The sequence below is a fragment of the Python bivittatus genome, unplaced genomic scaffold (genome assembly GCF_059951505.1).
Source record: "Python bivittatus isolate LINGU-HERP-01145 unplaced genomic scaffold, Pbiv_v1 ctg000700_np1212, whole genome shotgun sequence".
In the NCBI taxonomy this organism is placed as follows: domain Eukaryota; kingdom Metazoa; phylum Chordata; class Lepidosauria; order Squamata; family Pythonidae; genus Python; species Python bivittatus.
The window spans coordinates 82,161,828-82,183,834 of NW_028277098.1; the positions used below are offsets into that span (position 1 = coordinate 82,161,828).

General features: G+C 39.4%; 1 protein-coding gene across 1 annotated transcript in view; it reads left to right on the plus strand.

The window, feature by feature from the left end:
• The window catches only part of SRC (SRC proto-oncogene, non-receptor tyrosine kinase), a 99,857-nt gene that overhangs the window by 42,769 nt on the left and 35,081 nt on the right, over positions 1 to 22,007 (plus strand). Inside the window, exons 2-3 of the mRNA XM_088153488.1 lie at positions 14,227 to 14,472; positions 16,095 to 16,194. Of these exons, the coding sequence (XP_088009614.1) occupies positions 14,235 to 14,472; positions 16,095 to 16,194 (338 nt within the window). The 5' untranslated portion in view covers positions 14,227 to 14,234. The remainder of the gene's footprint in view (positions 1 to 14,226; positions 14,473 to 16,094; positions 16,195 to 22,007) is intronic.

The window sequence follows — 22,007 nt, forward strand, 5'->3', positions numbered from 1 at the left end:
GCTATAGTTAGTGTTGACCACAGCTTGTCACTCCAGATGCATACAGTAAGCCTTAGTTAAGAGAAAGCAAAAGTTCTGACATTTCTCTTCTTGGTTGTTCAGGAAGAGATTAAGGGACTGGAATGGACAAAAAGCAAGCCTAAGTTTGCTACAGCTTGTTCCTACTTATGTACATCCCATTAAGCTAAGGGTGCACAGCTTTGGAGAGGTAAAAGCTCATCCTTAAATGTTGGGGACCATTCTCCAAAAGGTAGGCAGAATGTGGGATAGACACCATACCATTATTACCAATACCTGTATATGTTTAGTAATTAATGGAATCATAGAGTTAAAAGGAGCCATTTAGGCTATGGGATCCAACTCCCTGCTCCATGTTGGAATCTGCCCCCGCCCCAAAAAACCTCCAGTCCTGACAGATTGCTATCCAGTCACTAGTTGGACATACCAGCAAAGGGGAGCCCACCCTCTTTAGGTCTCTGGGTAACTGATTCCACTGTGAAATTGCTCTTCCTCTTAGAAAGCTTTTCCTAACATTCAACCAGACATTTCCTTCTGTAACCTAAATCCATTATTCCATATCCTGTATTCTGGAGAGAGAGCGTAATGAAGCATTTGAAGAGTACTATCACAACCCCCAACAGTGTTCTTTTGTCAAGGCTAAATATACCCAACTTCTTCAATCTTTCTTCATGTAACAAAGTTTCTATTCCCTTGATTATCATAGTTGTTCTTTCCTGAATCTCTTTCAATTTGTGTAGTGTGGTCCCCTGTGGTAAGGTTTGAGCAGTACAGAACAAAATGGAGCAATTTTTTCCATGCTTTAGGAAACTATACTTCTGTTGGTACCAGTTAAAGTTGTATTAGCTTCTTCTGTTACTTTATCACACTGCTGACTCATACCCAATTTGTACCCAACTATTATTCCAAGATATTTTTCACAGGTACTATTGACAAGTCAAGCATCCCCCATCCTATACCAGACATTTTATTTCTATTCCCCAAGAACAATATTTTGCATTTCTCTGTTAGTTGTCCTTTTATCTTCAACTCATTTCTTTGACCTATTAGAATTCATTTCAATTTTATTTCTGTTTGTGAGGTAACAGCTACCACACCCAATTCTGTGTGATTTGCTGATCAACATTCCCTCCATCTCTTCTTTCAAGTTAATAAAAATATTGAAGAATACCAATTTTGTGATATCCCACTTAGCATCTCCTTCCAGTTTAAGGAAGAACTATTGATGAGCACTTGTGGAATATAGTTTTTGAATTAGTTGTTTATCCACTTAACTACCATGCCATCTAGCCCATATTTAGCCACAGGTAAATCAGAATAGCACAGGATATTTTGTCAAATGCTGTAATGCAGTGTTTCTCAACCTTGGCAGCTTGAAGATGTGTGGATTTCAACTCTCAAAATTCCCCAGCCAGCATGGCTGGCTGGAGAATTCTGGGAGTTGAAGTCCACACATTTTCAAGCTGCCAAAGGTGAGAAACATTGTTCTCTTAGTAAAAAAAAAAAAAAAGGCCCATGTTGAGAGACCCACTCCCTTATGGCTGCCCAGGACTCCAGTTGTAGAGGCAGCTACAAGAATGTTGCATCTAGGCAGCCCACTTACAACTCTCATTGTCTTTGCTCTGCATTCCAGAGACGCTAAGAGCTGCTCCAGTTGCTCCCATCCATTCTGCTGCCCAAACTGCACTTGCCAAAGGAAATAAGGAAATCACCACTTTGGCTGGCTTTCTTTTGTTGTTCTTTTTGGCAGCTGTTTTTGTCTGCAGATGTAAGAGGGGAAAGGTGGGGGAGGTAGACACACTGATAAAAAGAACAGAGAGGGAAGATTGAGAGCAATGTTTTTGCTTGGGGGTTTAGCCAAGGGGAAATAAAGTATTGCTGTGGGAGTTTGTGGGCAAGAATTCATTCTTTACATCAGCCTTATGTTTTTCAGATAGGTTGGCCTTCATTAAATTGATCGGCTATGCTGGGTGAGGATTGTAGGAGCCTCAAACCTCTGGAGGCCATCAGATTGGGAAGCTACGGTACATGCTAGGACCCGTCTTTCCAATCTGGGTTCCTCAGGTGGAGTTGGACATCATCACTGACCACTGAACATACTCAGATGTGGTTGCATAAACCAGTAAACCTATATCTGGGTTGTACACTGTCAGGTTGCAGGCGGGGTGGCTTCTGTAATTGGATCCTTATTCATGTTCTCCCAAATTCTCTTCTCATGGAAAATAGTTGTTAGATATAAAAATGGCAGCTTAGCCTTTTTCTTAAATGTGTTTTGAGGCTTAATTAGGGAGAAGGTTAACGATCATTGGAATTCTCATTTGCAGTTTGAAATGATATAGTCCAAATACTTTTTTACTAACTCATCTGCAAATATATGCTACAAATAATTTATTAAAGTTGTTCTAACCTCAGTATTTATTTACAGTAATAAAACAGAGATATGCAACAATGGTGGGGGGATTGAGAGTTATATATGGCCTTTGATTAGTGTGTCAAATGCTTTACTTTAGAAAAAAGCTAGGCCAGAACAAGGAAGTAGAAAGGCCAGGATAATATCCCCACCAAATTTGGTAGATATAAATAACATCATTTTGAATAAATTAGTAATTATTATGATTACTCCTCATGTATCACTTTCAGTGGTGTCCATGGGAGGGGAGGGTTAAAACATGCAAGAGGGTGGTTAGCGCATCATGATTGAAGGTCCACTGCTTGGTACATGTCTGGGAAGTTGATGCACATACAAAAGGAGCAAGACTTGAATCATGATGTCACAACTGCATCTTACCTGTTTTGACACACACCACAGATGTCACCAATCACCAAAGTATGTTTCTCTTTATATATAATCTTCTCATGAGGTCCTGCTGTCTGAGCTAAGGGTTGTGGACTGCTGCTTGATAGAAGGAGAGAGGCAGACATTTCCATAGTAGCACCTGTGTTATGGAATGACCACCCTTCTGCTTTACTCCAACCCTAGTGTGATGTGTTATTACTGTATGTTGATTGATTATGTGCCATCAAGTTGGTGTCAGTTCTTAGAAACCACATAGTAGATAGACTTTCTCCAGGATGATCTGTCTCCAACCTGGTTTTTCAGATCTTCCCAAATATACCCATCCCTGCCATAATTGAGTCCATGCACCTTGTTGCTGTTTGTTCTCTTCATCTCTTTTCTTCCATCTTACCCAACATTATAGACTTTTGCAATGAGCAAGGTTTTCACACAATGTGTCCAAAGTATGATAATTTGAGCCTGGTCATTTCGGCCTCAAGTGAGAACACTGGGTCAATTTGTTTGATGATCCATTTGTTTCTTTCCTTGGCTATCCATGGTATTCTCAAGGATCTTCTCCAACACCAAAGTACAAAAGCATCAACACTCTTTCTATCCTGTTTCTTCAAAGTCCAACTTTCACTTTCATAGAACGTTACAGGGATGATGTAGGCATCTTTTAAAAACCCAGTTTTTAGGTTTTTTTCATAACTGCTGCTTCCTCTAACCATTCTGTTTTAATGGACTTTTTTTACTTGTTTACTCTGTTTTTGTTTTGTTTTATTCTAGAATAATGTTATCCCGAACATTATTCTGGGATTTTTTTATAACAAGAAGTACAGAACATCTTTTAAGAATCACAGATTAATTGAAATGTTTACTGTTTTGTCATAGCCAAAATCTGTGTTTGGGGCCAGTGTTTGCCTTGGATCTGCAACCAACATAAAGGGATGGGAAATAGATTTGATGGACTGCAGCATCCCTTTTTTTTTTCTTTTTTTCCATTAACCATTCTTGCTTGGCTTAATAAAAGTTAGAACAAATCTGAAAAGCAGTAAAATGGGTGAGGTTAATTTATACCATTATCTGGCTAGTTCCAAAGAGATTTTGATCTGGAATAGTTTGGTTTAACCATTGTTTTCATAAGAATGTTCCCATAGAACAGCAGTAGGGAGCCCTTTCTTCAAGGAAACCATTGCCTTGGTGGTAGGCAGGTCCAGAACCAAAAAAAGTGGGGAAGCAGTGGTTTTTTCCTTTGTCACCCAACTTTTCATCTTTCCCATTTGCTCCTAATCCAGCAGGAAAAAAAAGCTGTTGCCAGAAGAGGACTTTTATAATTGCATCAAGTGTGAAATGTGGTCTGGCACTGTAGGTTGCTCATCCCTTCCACTGAATTACGCGAGCAAATATTACAGTTTACAGAATACTCTAGGGCAGTGTTTCTCAATCTTGGCAGCTTTAAGAGGTGTGGACCTCAGCTCCCAGAATTCTGAGAGTTGAAGTCCACACATCTTCAAGTTGCCAAGGTTGAGAAAGAGTGCTCTAGGGGTTTTGTTTTAATCCTTAGTGCAGTTATTTTCTTTTTATGAGTTGGTGCTTTGTTTACACATCCACTGATTCACTTCGCTTAAAAACACTAAGAGGTTCTTTCTTGAGGTGGGAAAAATACATGTCTCAGCTTATCCAAAATTCCCCTCGCTGCTTAATCACTTACCATAGGGAGGAGAAATATATGATTATTGGCTTTCAAAATGCATACCCTTCCTGGTAGACAGTCAGTCTAGTTCTTAAAATTCAAAAAGGGGTGTTACTTGGGTCCTTTGTAAGAGCAGTCCTTTGCCAATCATCATCTTGTGAAAGAATGGAAGGAGGGGAAAATAGAAGCTGCTATATTTTTCATCTCCAAAACTCAGCATCAAGCTATCAGAGAGAAATAGGAGTAGTATTCTCAATTCAATTTGTATGAATATATAAGCCTTTCTCCAGCTGACGTGCTCAGATGCATCAAACTTTGACCCTGGCAATTCTTAGCCAAAGAGCCAGTGCCATATTGACTAGAAATACTGGATGTTGGGGAAATATTCTGGAGAAGGCTGCCAAGAAGCCCTCTGAGGTAAATCTTAATCATTTTGAAAATTCTCCAATAGTTTTAAGAGCAGCTTCTTTAGAACTGAGTTGATCCAAGTAATAATGTTGCAATGTTATAATTTATTTGAGCTATCTGTAATTAAAAGTTATTGGGATGATAGTGAACAAGTCAGTGAAGATGTTGATTCAGTGTGTGGGAGCAGTGAGAGAGGCAAATTCTGTGGTAGGGATCATTAGAAAAGCGATTGAAAATAAAACTGCCAGTGTTGCAGTGCCCTTATACAAATCTATGATGCGTCTGTATGTGGAATATTGTGTACAGTTCTGGTTGTCACATTTGAAGAAGGATATCATACAGCTGGACAAAACGTTGAAAGAGATAATCAAAATTATTGGGTGGCTGAATGGCAGGGTTTTTTCCCCCCTTCTCAAAACATTATGATTGCTACAGCCAGTTGGGAGGAGATTTAGAACAGACAAAAGAAAGAACTTCAACAAGGTGTAGATGGCTTTAAAAGAGGATTGGATCAATTCCTGGATGGTAGGTTTGTCAAGAGATATGTCATGAAGTCAGAATGTTATCTCTGAATTGGGTCAGCAGGCTTCCTAATATCAACTGCTGAGAAAAGGATATGTTTCCATCTCCTCCCTGTGAGTACCCCAGAGGCATTTGGTTTGGTAGAGAAAAAAATACTGGACTAATTTGGGCCTTGGCTCGATCCCTCAGGGCTATTTTTCTCTTCATTCCATAAATAATCTCTTGTGATTTAAACATATTGACCCAAAATATAAAACCTTGGGGAAATCCAAACTAAATCAAAATCTGCCTCCCATCCCTATTAAAAAAAAAAAATCATTCTTTTTTAAAAAAGAAAAAGCTGTCAAAAGCTTTTTCAGCATCCCCCAAAATTAAAGCTGCTGGTTCTTTATTTATTTTGAATTAAAGCAAGAACATTGATTAATGGTCTGATATTGATAGAAGTTTGATGGTCCAGTCTAAATCATGCCTGAATTGTGTAAACAATAGTTAAAAGAACACACTGTAATCTATGGGCCCAAGTGGCTTTAACAGCCACTTAGGAGCCACATTTATCAAGGAAATAGCATTATAATTAGATCACATAGGAGAATCCTTGCCTGATTAAGGAATAACTAAAATAAATAATATAAAAGCCAAGAAAGCAATTTAAATGTGAAGGCCAAAAACTCTAGACTTTAGAGGATATCCAGGATTTAGACATCAGCCACTAGCAGTCATTAGGCACGGCCTGGATGCAATTCATTTTAAAGTTACATCTGAGGAGATACACCATCCTGTCTCTGTCATTTGGACTGACTTTGTATCTTGAATGGCATGGAGAAGTAAGTCAAATTATGTCAGAGTATGCTTCTCTCCGCCAATACTTGCAGTTTACTGTAGATCCATGTAGCAAAAAGATGTTGAGAATTGTGGAATTAAGAGGGAAAGGCATACTTAAGTTTCTATACAAGCAAAATATCTTTTTTGCCAGCTTATGGTAGAATATAAACTTCTCCTAGCGGAAACATCAAAGCGCTATTACCTTACCAACAAAGGGTAAGCCATAGTAAGAGAATTATACAATTAAGAATTATGTTAAGAATGGGGTGGAAAACAAAGATAAATCTAGTCACTCATGTGATCTCCCATCTTTCCTCCAATGTTTTCAAGAGTATCTAGTATACGTGGTTTCTTTTTTTCCCCCTGCATCCATTTAGCATTATATAACCCTGGTAGGTAGTTAAGTTGAGTGATATAATTTGCTCAAGGCCACCCAGTGAGCTTCCTAACTGAATGGTAGTTTGAACCTGCATGTCCATAATCCTACCTTAATATTGTGACCATTGCATGAGGGATCCTCCAGTGACAATGACTGCCCATAAATCCAGGGACTGTCAAAAGAAAACACTGAAAGTATGCATCACTCCCGTGTTTTAATTAAATAGCTTCTCAGTTTTGTCTCATCTTGTTTTTCCTTAGTTGGTGGATCAGACTTGAAAAAAATCCACAGTCAGCTGCAGTGATAGTGGCAATATGCTTTTACAGCGTGTTTACTATTTGTTACTTGGAGAGCCAGTTTGGTGTAATGGTTAAGACATCAGGCTAGAAACTGAGAGACTGTGAATTCTAGTCCCATCTTAGGCACAAAGCCAGCTGGGTGACTTTGGGCCAGTCACTCTTTCTCAGACCCAGGAAGGAGGCAATGGCAAACTGCTTCTGAAAACACTTGCCAAGAAAACTGCAGGGACTTGTCCAGGCAGTCACCAGGAGTCAAAAACTGACTGAAAGGCTCACACACACGCACAAATGTTACTTACTGATTTGTTAGATTTATACCTCACATTTTTATTCAGAATTCAGAATTCAGAATTTATCCATGCTTCCTGTGTTTCCCCACAACCCTGTAAAATAGGCTAGACTGAGAGAAAATAACTGACCCAAATTCACAGAGTGAGCTTCCCTGGCTAAGAGTGAACTAGAATCTGCGCCTCCCTGGTGCCAATCCAAATCTTCACCACTATACCACACTGGCTGTCACTATATTCTATTTCTTGGCCATTAAAATTGAACAGCATAATATATATGGAGCCAGAGTCAACGTGGGGGGGGGGGTCAAGGGGGGCATTGACAAAAGCAGTGCCATGCTGACACGACACAAGCTGCACGCATCATGAAATTGCATGCAAATATGAAAGAGAGTTTGTATCACAGTAGCATGTTGCTACTTTCAGCATTTTCATAAAAGTACTGCACCCTGCAGTTGCCTCTGTAAGGACATCACTAAAAAAGAGAAGACTCTGTCTATGGTCTAGAGATGTCCTTTATTCAAAGTCAAATACAATGTCACAAATGCAGATATACGGGCTGGGCTCATCTGTATGTGCTGCAATCATTAGTTGAAATATTTAATTCAAATGCCTACCTTCGCACAGTACAATTATTTCTAGGAAATACTAATTGAGTACAATTATAACCCATCCTTTCTTAAAAAGCTGTCAGTCAAATGACACTTATTTTCCTAATCAAGCACCACTTAAAAATGTGGGGAAATTGTTGGAAGAAATATGGCACAGTAAAATAGAGCAACGGCTCTGTTTTGCTGCAGTGCACAATCAACATACAAGCTTACGAAGTGTGTGTGTTTTTTTTAATATGTGAGGGTACAATTCTCTTTGACACCCCTGTATGCAATACTGTAGTTCTGAAGGATACTCTACTTATTTGCTCCCTTTGATGTATTTATTCCACAAGGGTGGGTTTTGTTTGTTTGTTTGGTGATTCAACCTGGGAATAATGTTGCATGTTTGTTAGCATCCTGTCATTGAATTAGCACTTCAAGATGTGGGGTGGGGTGGGGTTCTGGCAAAAGGATGATTAATTAATGAGGAATGTTCCAGGACTTAAAAATTATTTATCTGGAACTGGCATTCAGTTGTACACACAATTAACTGTACATAAATATTGTGCTGACAGATGTCCTTTAGACACTATCACTTGCCCACAGTACAGCTTTCTTCAACCTGATGCCTTCTGGAGATGTTGGATTAACTCTCTGCCAGCATGGCTGTTGGCTGTTCTGGCTGGGGGATTCTAGGAGTTGAAGTTCAATGCATCTGGATGGCACCAATTTTGGGAAGGCTGTCTTAGAATCATATTGTGTTGTTTCTTCTTTGCAATCTGCAGATCACATTCTTTTGCTACCATGTGTTCTGTAACCTGTAAATCCCTTCAGTAGCCTTGGCTCCTAAAGTCCAGGTGGCTTTAGTGTTCCCAGTTAATTGAGGTGTCATCTGCCACATTTTTCTGGCTCCTACTCTCTATGCTGCAGAAGAAACTGCAGGAAACAACCAAGGGAAACATAAATCCTGAAACAGCATTTTGTATACAGAAAGTACAACCCAGTGTCCTAAGTTTCTTATACAAGCATCTCTATTTTCACACAATGTATGTCTTGTGTGATGTTTTCAGTTATAATGATCAAAATATTGACCAATATACCTGAAAACACCATACATGACACATCCTGTGTCAAAATAAAATAAATTCTGCCAAGAGGGGTGTGAAAGTCTCCATAGATTTTAGGCTCACATAAAGTGTCCTCTTCCTTCTCTCCCTGCTTGACTGGGAGACCTCCATCCTCAGGCCTTGACTTTTTCAATGTTCCTTAACACACTTAGACAATTACTGTATTAATCACTGTCCACTTTCTTGGTGGTACATCAGAGAAAGATCATGACTGCTTCCAGCCCATTAGGAAGCTTGACAAGAACCTTCTTTAAGGATACTCTAATTGTTTGGGGTTATTAAGGATACTGTAACTGTTTGGGGTTATTGCCTGGCAATCCTTCCATATTCTCCATGCAAATCTATTGTAACCCAGTGCCCTCCAGATGTTGTGGACTACAAGTCTGTTATTCCCAACTAGCCTAGTTAATGGCAAAACATTTGGGGGGTTGTGTTCAAAACTCTCAAGGGTACTTATTTGGGATAGGTTGCTCTATGCCATTCTAGATTTTAGATTTGTTTCCTTGCAGCTAAAGTATGCTTACTCACCTTAGAGAAGAGGTTTAAGGAGAGATATTATTAGATAGGCTAATGGCTATCTATAAAAGGAACACAAAAACTTGTCTGTGAATATTTCTCAGAGAATCTTAGAAGAAAATTTAGTGCTGCCCCATTTGGGTATTCATTTTCAGATGAGGACTGGATGTAACATTCTGCTTTAACCACAGTTCTGAGTTTGTGCCCTTTTCCAGAAGTCCTATAAAGTAGATCAGTATTATTATACCCTTTCACAGCTGAGGCTAGGAGAGAAGCTGCTGTTGCCCCAGGTACCTTCACATGTATATCTCAGGCGTAATATGCTATTTGTTTTTAGCTTCTCTTGATAATGTAGCCTCTCCCCAAAAAAGAAAGAAGAGCTTTTTTGGATCCAATTTATTTTATAGTTTGGAACCACTGTTGTTGGTTCATTTATTTTTTCCAACCATGGCTTGAGAAAGAGAAACCCTGAATATTCTGGTCATTTTAATTCTTCTCTCATTTCTCCTGGGCACTGGTGAAAACAGACTAAAGATGACTTAAGAGAGCCATGATTGCTCTGCTTAACTGCAGAGGAACTGAAACAAATCATGGCGTAGTTTTATGTATGAAATAACACAGCCAGAAGAGAGATTCAGATCAGGTCTTTCTAATTTATAACCCTGCTGTTTATTGCAGTTCCTAGTATGCTGTTTTTTTCTGACTCTATCCTCTTGTTTCTTATGAAGTGGGTGTGTGGTTGTGTGTTTGGAAGGAGGGGAGGAGGACAATTTCTTGTATGAAGTGGTAAATGTTATTTTAATTAGAAGTAGCTAGCTGCTCACAGTGATTGTCAGGGCTAACTTTCTAGTGACAAATCCATATTAAATACAATGATTCCTTTCAAACACAGCAGGATCTTAGCTACCTGTCCACCCACCTAAACAGTTAAAGGCTTAAAATACTGTAGTTCCTCTTCTTCTAATATACAGTATGCCTATTTGAGGAGCTAGTACAGTATATCTACTCTTATAAAAGACACAGTTGTGAGGAATGTAACAGGTAAAACATACAGTAAGGAGGAATTCTATGGCAAGGCAAGGGCCCAGGCAATTTTGCATACTTTTTCCAACAGTGGCCAGTTGAATGCTTTGGAAGAGCCCACCAAACACCCACACACACATTAAGGCAGAAGATCTACCTTATTCTTCTCCTTGTAGACTTATTAAGAATGAGTGTGCTTATGGGGGCTTTTCAACCCTGATTCTCTGTAGTAGACAATTATGTGCAAGAAGTAACCCAGGAATTTTACCCACAACGTTAAGGATGTTGGTCTTACTAAATTCCCTTTTGTTTTTGCATTCTCCCTGCCTGGATGGCCTTGCGGGTTCTAGATAAAATGGCATTATTTCTTCATCAAAGACTTTGCTGCATAAGCTTGGTTGATAGCCATGGGCGAATAACAACCTTCACCTCTTTTCCTTGTCCCACTAACTTGGTGAAGTGGAGCAGAGAATTGTCCCTTCTTCATGCATGGAAGGTCACAAAAGCAGTCAGCCTCTTCCGCCTTCTGTCAGTGATTTACAAATGTGGTGTGTGTATGTAAGGTGTTTACGCTCTGTCCTTTAATTCTGGCTCTAGTGTTAACATGGCCTTTTAAGACCGAATTGGCAACTGTTTCAAAGCTGATGAAAGAGGCATTGAAGAAAGTTGGCATTTTATGACTTTCCTAGATTTTATTTTGTTGTGCATTTCTTCTCCCAAGAGCAATCATTTTGCATTATTTTTCCAAGGGAGGGATCTTCTATAATTCTGCTATTTTCATAGTCAAAAATTGGAACTCTTCCGTTATGATCTACCATATTTTTATAAGTATTTATTATTAGTTAAAATATTTCTATCTCAAATGGAACATTCCAGAGAGCAAACACCAGACAAAATATAGCAAACAAAAAATAACTATTGCTGTCACAGATGCTGTGGAGAAGGAGGGTCCATCAGGATAATCTATTAGGAAGTATTGGATATTGCCTATAGCAGCATTAGGGATGAATTGTTCAAGTCCTTTTCCTTAGCATAATTTGTATACTGCTTTAAACAGAAGTTTGCTCATTTTCATTATGTTCAAAATACCTTCACAAGTTTAGAATACAGTTCAAGTACCGCTTGAATGGCAAAGTGCACAGCCAATGCTTTAAAGCAAACAAAAACATAAAGTGGCTATAAATACCTTGAGGGGGGATTGGAAGCAAAGTAACTTTTACAACAACTCCAAGAAGTGAATGGTTAGAGGTTTGGGACTAAGAGCAACAGGAAGAAATGAAGGCCTGTTGCAGTCATAGACACATTTACTTGATTCTCAAGCCCACTGAGAAATCTATGGGTTACTTTCCTATTTGCATGTATAAGACATAGCTATGTCATATAATCAGGCTTGTCTGCAAAGCTTCTACAGGTAGTCCCCAGTTTAAGAACAAGTTCCATTCTGCAGATCTGTCCTTAAGTTGAATTTGTATTAAACCAGAATATTGTATAATACTGTATAAATAGTATTGTGTAATTAATTTGAACCATTGTGTATTTACTCAAATCATTATGTATTTAACTCAAATTTTGCTACAATAGGCTCCTTCTTAACTATGGGTCATCCTTAAACCGGGCATTCATAACCTGGGGACTACCTGTAATATAATACTGCCAACATTTTTTGTAAAGAAATCATCCTGATGGCTTTACTGTCAGGAGACAAAGCAGAAAACTTCTAACCCATTGCAACAGTTATCTTTTCCCTTAGCAGTCCTTTTTTTCTGAAGACTACCAGTTTGGACTTGTCCTGATTACTAAATCAGTTGCAGGAAAGACTCCATTATTATGCCATGTCAGATCAGTGAGAAACCAGATTTTGAGAGAGCAGACTACTTCCAAATGCACTTCATCTCATTGTGTTTAAAAACAGGCAAGCAGAAGGAGAGAAAAAGAATCCCTCTCTCCAGTCAAACATTCATGTTTGATTCACATCACCAGCCAACCAGGTGTGAAACCAATTGCAAGGTCATTAAACAAAGTGAAGATAAATGTTGAAAACTGCTTTAAAAGCATATACCTTGGAATATATGGGGAAAATTAGAATAGCTGTATTCACAGAACCATCCTTAATCAGATCAGCAAAAAACCTAATGGTTTAATTCTTCAGCATACTATACTAAGCTTGTTTAGCTTGAACCTTTATTGTGTATGTGGCTTAGCCTCATGTGTAAGCCCAGCATTTTGATTAGGCAATGATTCAATGTATTATGTAAATCTAGAAATTCAGTAACCCAGTTAAGTGTGTTGTGCAAACAGCCTATACAAAGAGATAGAGAAGCAGGACCGGAAATATATAGCATATGTTTAAGGCAGTTGGCATGGCAGTTTTTGTGTGATTAGGGGGCAGTCTCTCATAAAAGAATTTCAAATATCCTTGTGTGCAATGCTTCCTCCACATGGGAAAAAAAACAACAATGGCCTCTGTTGGGAGGTAACTTTAAAAAACAGGAGTCCAAGGTTCCTCCAGCAAAACCATCTGTTGAAATAGTAGGTTACAGACTGCATGTTAGCTTTAGCACCTCTGTCAATCATTCATGTCACAACTGCATGACTGAATTCACACTTTATTTTATGTCATTGTTTATTTAGCCATGGTTTGTTCAATAAACCAATTGGCTTGCTTCACACATTACATTCCAACCATATAACCTGCAGTTTACAAAAGACTATGTCTAGGTTCAATCATCATGCTAAGCCAAGTAGAAACAAACAATCCTCAGTATGGCTTAGCTGGTATTTGAACTTAGCCTATGAATTAGATCATTATTCACAATGCTTAGGGATCTATTCAAAGTAAAAAAATACATAACATGCTGAAAAATTGACATGATTTTCTTGGTGATATTCATTATAGCATGATTGGAAAAGCTATAGCTCTTATTTGATTTGTAACCTTAGATATTATGACATGGTTTTGGACAATATGTTTGACTTAATTTGCTGTTACCGTAGGGTGGGGGCATCATTTTTCTCTTGTTTTGTTCTTTGGTGGAAATGAAAAGACATTTCTATACTGATGTGACTTCTACAAACTGTCCTTTTTGTGTATTGTGTATGTTTGAACCAAAGTCCTGAAAACATGTCAGGAAGAGGTCCAACTCAGCCCTTGTTGGAGCACTCCACAGATGCTCTTCAGCAACCCTCTGGGAAAGATGCTTTGTATAAAATGTTCAGTCAGGCCTAAGCCTGAACCTACCTTGAGCTTTTATCCAGAGCAGCTGAGCTTTCAGGCATATATAGATTATTACACTAAATGGACCGTATGTTTATGCTGGCCAAGTTTTGAAAATCCAAAAGAAGATTTAAGTTCCTTCCTCTGTCCTTGAAACCCCTTTCCTTACCTACTAGAGCTGAAAGTAAAGCCTAGAAACCAAGGACAATATGGTTACTTCAGTTAATATTTGTAAATATCTGTTCATGGAATAACAGAAAGGTTATTCTGTGTTTCTGCTTCTGTGTTTCAAGGCTCAACAATAGGTCCAAAGCTATAGACAGTAACCAAAATAAAAACCTTCCCATATCTGTTCAGGTTGTTCTGAACAAATAATCACTGGAACAGAGTGTGCCTCTTTTAAAGCAACCACTTCATCCTAATTGCTCAACTTTTGAACTGGCTGTCCAACAACAAGTCAGAGAACATGTTGTGACTTCCAGAATCCAAGAGCCTACCATTCATAGCAGGCAGTAATGTCACCTTTTCTGTCTTCTTCTCTTGCAGCTTAGATCATGGGGAGCAGTAAAAGTAAACCCAAAGACCCTAACCAACGGAGACGCAGTTTGGACTCCACAGAAAACATACATGGCAGCTGCTCTACCTCTCAAACACCCAGCAAGACCACAGTCCCAGAAACTCATCGCACCCCTAGTCGATTATTTGGAAGTACAGCTACAGAACCAAAGCTCTTTGGGGGATCAAATACATCAGATATGGTCACTTCTCCTCAGCGCTGTGGGGCTCTAGCTGGTCAGTATGCTTTCTGTCATGGGAGGAACTTTTAATCTAGAATTATTCTGGTCATCTGAAATATACTTCCTTTGTGTCTAAAACGGAGGATGCAGTGATCAAAGGTTAAGTTCACACAACTTGCTTATTAGGGCTGGGCAAGCCAACACAGTTTGTGGTTGGACTATATCATGTAAAGCAAGACTATATCTTGGAAAAGCAAGATGCTCTGCCTCAGCGCCTCCAACTGAAGTGTTGTGGCAAGCTCCTTCTCTTTGCCCAGCTCCTTTGTTTTGGTGGAAATTTCTTCTGTGCAGATGCCAGCATGTGCAGAGGACAATTGAAACCAGTGAAGCAGCTGTTTTGATATAGTGCACTGGATTCACTGTAGTGTCTATAAGAAGAGAGCTTTTCATTTTGTGGAATTGCGTCAAAGGGTTCCTTTGTTGAAGGCTCAATTGAAGTGAAGTGCACTGTCAAGGCTTCCCCATGGTTTCTTCAATTAACCCAGTTTCTAGGCTTTCATGGCATAGTGAATTATAAATTATGCACGCAGGCTGGATATGTATTACATAATGGCTGTATTGGCACAGTTCACTGAGATGTAAACTAGCCAAGATATTGGTTTGATGTAAACTAGCGAAGATATTTGTTTAATGTCTTTATGATGCCAACCTTCTCATTCAGTATGTTGTGTGAATGTAGCCGAGCCACAAACTAGCCAACCACATGTTTTTAACTTTTGTCCTTGCAGAAGGTATTCTTTTGTATCTCCAATGATACAGAGAAAGATTCAAACTCAAAATAAGGAGGAATTTCCTGACCATGAGAGCTGTTAAGCTATGGAAGAGCCTTTCTCCTGGAGTTGAAGTTGCTCCATTACTAGAGCTTTCCAAGCAAAGGTTGAAATGAGGGATGAGAGCCAGTTTGGTCTAGTGCAGTGTTTCTCAACCTTGGCAACTTAAAGATAGGTGGACTTCAGCTCCCAGAATCCCAGGAAGCACTGGTCTAGTGGTTAAGGCTCCAGGCTAGAAAGCAGGAGACTGTGAGCTCTAGTCTTGCCTTAGGCATGAAAGCCAGTTGGGTGGCTTTGGGCCAGTCACCCTCTCTCAGACCAACTCACCTCACAGGATTGTTGTTGTGGGGAAAAGAGTATTAGGTATGTTCACCACCTTGAGGTTATTTATAAAAATACCAAAGATGGGATTAAAAAATCTAAAAAAAAAAAAAAAAGGTTGGAGAGGCATTTGTCTGGGGTGGTCTGAGGATTCCTGCCCTGGGCAAGGGAGTGGCCTAGAAGACCTCCAAGGTCCCTTCAAATCCTATGATTTTATAATATGAAATTGTGAAGGTACCAGAATTACAATATTCAAACAATTTCCAAAGATTCTTATTTGAAAGAGAAATATTGGAAGGAGAAACATAATACTCCATTTGCTCATGAACATCTATTCATTTTATTATCTAGCAAAGGAGGATTATCAAATACACATAAATAGCTCCTACACACATAGAGCATTATGCACAGAGATCTTTTCAAAAAGGAGTCAGTATATTCAGCACATAAGCTTTGATCATGCAGTAACAATGCTGATTAATTTCTTGTGGACTGGTGTTTATTGTGTGAATGTATATTGTTCCAGGTGGAGTCACCACATTTGTGGCCCTCTATGATTATGAATCACGGACAGAATCAGATCTTTCTTTCAAAAAAGGAGAACGCCTCCAAATCCTCAACAACACGTAAGTACTTTTTGCCAGTATAAGAAACAACTCTAAGATAGTTTCTGGAACAATTTTCAGATCCATACAGTTGGTTGGAATCGGTTATCTTTGTAAAGATCTTGCAGAGTTAACTCTTTTGTTATCCAGCTTCAAATCATCTGAAACTCAGCAACTGCAGATTTTTTTTTTTTTTAATGATGGACAACCTGGATCCCTTCAGATGTAGCTAAACTACAGCTTTAGTCTTCCCAGTCCATGGTGAGAGATGCTGAGAGTTGTAGCTCTGGATGATTTGGAAGGAGACAGGTTACCCATCCCTGATTTATGCCAATAGACATTTTAACACAGAAGAAAAAGATAGTTTTTTTTTTATAAAGAGCATTCAGTCTTTATAAGTAAAGATTTTTTTTCAAAAAAAATTGCAAGTGGGGTCAAATTAAAAGAATGGGGTGTTGCCACAGGCAGCTGCTGTGCTTCTCCAACTTGGTGCACTACAGGTGTGCTGGAACTGTAAGGCTTGGCATTTTCCAACTAGCAGACTTCTGGGACTTGTAGTCTGATGGTGTCTGGAAAGTGCCCCATTGGGGAAGGGTGGCCTGTTTTATAGGATCACTGTGAAGACAGGCAGGATAAAGACTGAAAAGGACACAGTTCATTAAAAGCATGTTGTGAGCAATTAATGGTATTATTTGCCATATAATTGAACAGATAGAAGCAGACTCTTCAGGGCAGATGTTGCTCTCTCTTTCTGCTTCCTTCCAGCAAATCTTTTTCATTTATTACTCCTCTATCTAAACATTTCATCTGCCCTGTAATTTATCTGAGATTTGAGCTTGCTGAAGCCTTTCTCCTTTCTTCCTTAAAGTTACTTTGAACAGTGAGAGACCTTTATGAAAAACAATGGGTTAATTAATTCCTTTTTTTCCCTATCCCTTGTAAAGCGAGTATTGTAGAAAGCATTATAACTCTTTATTTCAAATGCTGGGTTGCAGTTCTTTCCCTGATGCCCAGATTGAGAGTTCCTCAAATTTTTGTTAATAGCCCAGATTAATCCAGATTGGCTGTTTGATTTGTTTCAACATGACAGTTATTGTATGAAGATGGTTAATAGCACTGAATAAAGAAAGAATTAAGTTAAAGAACAGGAGAACTAAGGTAGGCATTGAGCTCCCCTTTACTGAACAGCTTTAAGCAGAAATTGGCCAGACATTTAGTGGGAATGCTTTAATCTGGATTAGTATGCTGAATTCATGCTGGACAAGATGGCCTGTATGCCCCCTATCCAACTTTACAATTCTGTGATTCTAGAATTTTGAAACAGAATTTGTTATCCTACAGTATGTTAATCTAAGACTCTTTTGAGCTAAGCAGAATTGAATTTCTGTATTCTCTACTTCATAACCACCAAATCAGTTTCACAAAGTTCTTTTATCCTTTAGATTTACTATTATTTTGTCACTGGGAAAGCCCATCTAATACTACATTATCAATGATTCCTAAAGATGCAACCTTAGATATCCCTCTTCAGGTCTATTAAGGGAGTCTTGTGCATAATAAAATATCAACATTATGGACTCCCATGCACCAGAATGGCCTTCAGATGCAATGGATAAACTTTTAGTTTGGACTTCACCCCAGACTAAACAGACAAAGCTCACTGTTTTCAAAGCAGTCCAGATAATTAACATTAGTTATGTTAATGCCATTTCTTCCCCTCAAATGGAAATTGTGCTTTTATTGTACTGCCATTTAGTTCACACATAGGTTTGAATGGATTTCATCCCTTATTAAAGATAAAGACTTGTACAGTATTTGGTTTTTGAAGACACCCTACAGTTCCTAGGAATATAAATTAAAATCAGTTTTAGGATTATTTGTTTTTGTGTATATGTACCTACTGTGAAGCCAGGGCATTCCATAGTCAGTATCTCCCACTTGTTCTGGAGACAGGGCTTGAAAGTTCTGATGTTGTTTCCTGTGAAAGGGAATAGCTCCATCCCAGATCTGGCCCAGCATTGCTTCAGCAATACTAAGAAATCCCTTCATATTCTCCCTCTCCTTCCTTTCTTTGCCATCTTTTCTTCATTTACTTGTTTTCCTTAAGGATTAATATTACAAACCACATGGGAAACAAGCTCTTGTTCAGCAGCTTGTTGTCTGTGGATTAAACCAGAGGAATTCTCTGATACCTATGGAGGAGGGAAGGGATAGGCCTCCAACAGTGCTTTAGCATGCCCCCTTTTTCCATCTCACTCCCACCGGGGGACCTCCATCATCCCTGGAGCTGAGTCACCACTCATAAACTTTTTGCAAGGGTGGCTGCCAAGTTCCATAACTTCCCACAGGTAGTCATAGGCTTTCCTAAGACTCCCATAGTAGATGCCCCTGTGGCAGCTCTGACCTCAGGAGCCAAAGTAAATAAAGTTGGGGAGGACACCTCCAACATAAAGATTACATCGAAGTGGAGATTTTGCAGCACAGAGTGCATGAGGCTACTGCCCTAGGTGTACAGGTCTCTCTTATCATGTTTATGGACTCTGTTTTATAGACCAAACGTTTATTCTTGCTCATCCCTCATACGGCATAGAAAGGGCATAAATAAACTAGTTGGGTCTGGCTCTTTCATTATGGATACTAACCTGGGTGGGGTCCCCTTTTCAGCCAGAGGCACAGCAGCCAATATGGCCATTCGGTGAGAACTTTCACTGAAACACTGCTACATGGACTCAAAAACAAAGTCAGTCCTTCTATCAGGTCCATTCAGTGGTGGCAAAATATTTGGAGAGGCCCTGGATGATGTCTTAATTGAGTCCTTAGACTAAAAGGGAACCTTACCTCTCACCAATGAAAGTGAGAAATACCCTCAAGTGGTGATTATCAGAAGTCTGTTTCAAGGGAAGAGACATGGCCTTCTCACTATATCTAACTCACTACAGATACCAGCCTCAGGGAATGGTGCACAGAGTTCACTGCCTAGATTTTGTAGATCACAAAGTCTGGGTGGAAAAGGAAGCAAAAGACAGCATAAATTTCCTTGAACTGTGCATGGTATGGCTAAACCTGAGCATGTTCCAAACTTGTCAACATCCTAACCACAGCCTCCCAGTGGAGCACCAGACGTGTTAACCAAATTCACCCATGTGGATCCCAGCTAGTAACAACTATACACCTGGAGACTGAGCTGGGATACCACACCAACTAGGGTGTTATATTGAATTCATACAGACCATCCTAGTGTTCCATTACTTCAGCCAGATGGATATCAGAAATAGGAGTGCTCTTAGCCTTAAAGGAGTTCTACATCATCTAGCCAGACACCATTACTCTGAACCTGGACCCACATTTTATGCCCAAGGTGACTCCTGTCTTCCAACAGGGCCAAGAAGTGATTGTCCCTTCCTTTGGCTACGATTGTAACACCCAGCTAGAGAAAGAATGACACAAACTAATTGTCAGATTTGCCATAAAGATCTGTATGAGAAGAACAGGAGTTCAGAGTCTCAGACAGTCTTTTAATATCTGTACAACAGCACAACTTGGGCTGCAAAGCCTCACCAACTATAGTCTCCAAGGGGATCAAGACCTGAATCAAGCTAGCTTAAGAAATATAGAATAAGCCTATTCCACAAAAAATTGTAGCCCACTCCATAAGAAGCACAGCCACTTCAGACTCTTGGACATAATGTATCACCCCTCCCTGCAGGACATCTGTAGAGTTACCAAAGGGTCCTCCATGTTGACCTTTATTAAACAAGACGTCCTGGCTCCACTATAAGAAAACAATACATTGGACTTACCACAAAGGTCCACTTTGTACCGTGGAGACAGGTCATCCAGCCCAACTAGGTCCACACCTGCAAAAAAGGGAAAGGAAAAATGTATCGGGGGCTGCCATCGATATTGGCAGCCACTTGCACATAAACATTGTTTCACAGGTCTGTCATGTTTTAATACTTTTCTGAAGTGTTTTCTTTGAGTTTTCTTTCTGGCTTGTCACTGTGAAATTGGGATGGAGCTATCTCCTCCTGCAGGATGCAATTTTAGACCTTTCTAGCCTTGCATTCAGAGTGAGTGGGAGGGAGATGCCCACTATGAAATGCCTTGTTCCTGCTGTAGAAAAGGGACGCTGATGGTAAGTCCAGTATGCTATTCTCACTTTTAGTACTATTTCAAAACTGTACTTCTTCTAATCTAAGCTCTGTCTCTCTCTCTCTCTTTCATTCTCTTTTCTCCTGCTCCTCATGCTTTCATTTAGGCGAAAAGTGGATGTCAGGTGTGTATCTTCTCTTTGATATTGGGGAAAAAAAGTGCTAATCAATGTTTTGATGTCTGAAGTATGGAAAAATGATTGAATGTTAGGACTGTTTAAGCAGTGTGATTTTGTAGATTATGCATAAATCCTATTTTTTATTTTAATATTGGTTTTATGAATTCTTCCTTCTTGCATTCCAGCAAATTATGCATTTTTGAAGCACTGTTCCCAATGAGTTTCAGCCTTTGGGTATACTTGTGGTTTCAAACAAGAATGTGGGGAATATGTGGTAACTGAGAGAAATCATGAGCATCAGCTTTAATATTTTAAGAGTGAAAAAACTGGGTTTCACACCACATGAACAAACAGTGTTAAATATTCCTCTCAAGCAGAAGGTTTTGGTATAGTTGTGTATGTTTTTTTCATGTAGTTTAATGAAAGGGAATACATAAAAATGGGTCTGTCCATTTGTAAGTGACTGTATTAAAATATTCTAGAATGTTTGTGTGTGCGCGCTTCTAATGTTGCAAGCGGACATTTGTTTCAGCCATGAATGGAAGTAGTCCAACAAGGGTTGAATCCATTCCAATAGTTTACACCAGAGATGGAAACCTGATATGAAATGGATGTGGTAATGACATTTCCTCCCTTTTTTTGTGGAAAAGAGGCTGGGGCGGGGGTTTTCTGTAACACTCCCCCCCCCCCCGCCCCTTGTTATGCACAATAAACACCAGAAGAAGTAGCGACTTGCTTCTTTTTAAAGGAGAGTTGGCATTTCTGTGGATTCTTACTTGGTTCCTCTACAGATGAAACAGATTCTGCAGTATTACTTTTTTTTCAAAGTGGAACATTTAGTTTTTCTGGCAAAAGGGGAGACTGCATAAAAATTCCCTACCTATGTCAATGAGTTATTAGGGAGCTGGAGTACACTCTTTTTTGCTCTGCAGGTGACCTCTATAGGTTGCAATTGAAAAATGCAATGCTCACTCCCGCCTCTGTAATCTGAATGGTATGGTTTGGTTCAAAAGTGTAGTGCTGTAAGGTTTTCCTGACTGCATTGCTTGGCTCTCAGGGAAGACGCTGCAGGAATGAAGACCAAAAGCGCTCCAAACTTAATGTGCATCTGCAGCGCTGAAATCCTTCTAAATTTTACTGTGACTCAGATCAAGCAGCTGCCCAGTGGGAGCTGAATGACTAACTTGTCTAGCTCTAAACATGGACACTCTTTCCCTTTTAAATGTTCTAACTCAGTTGCATCTGAATGTGTGTACTGTTCAGCAATATTGGTGCGGTGGACTAGAACCTATTGGTTAGGTTTTGAGGTATGTCAGTAAGAGGAGGGAGGGAGCATTCTTCTTGAATTGTGATCCAACCTAGCTAGCAAAGGTCACCAGAATGAAAACACCTTCAAGTCTGCATTACATACTGTACAATTTCATTTGCCCCTTTCCTATTTTTTACTTCCTTATTTGGTGCTATAAACATCTACATGCTTAGGTTGCTTAAATCAAGTAATTGCTTAAAAGAAGCCAAATAAAAAGGGCTATTTTTGCCTTTTTGTCCCCAGAGAATGAAGGTA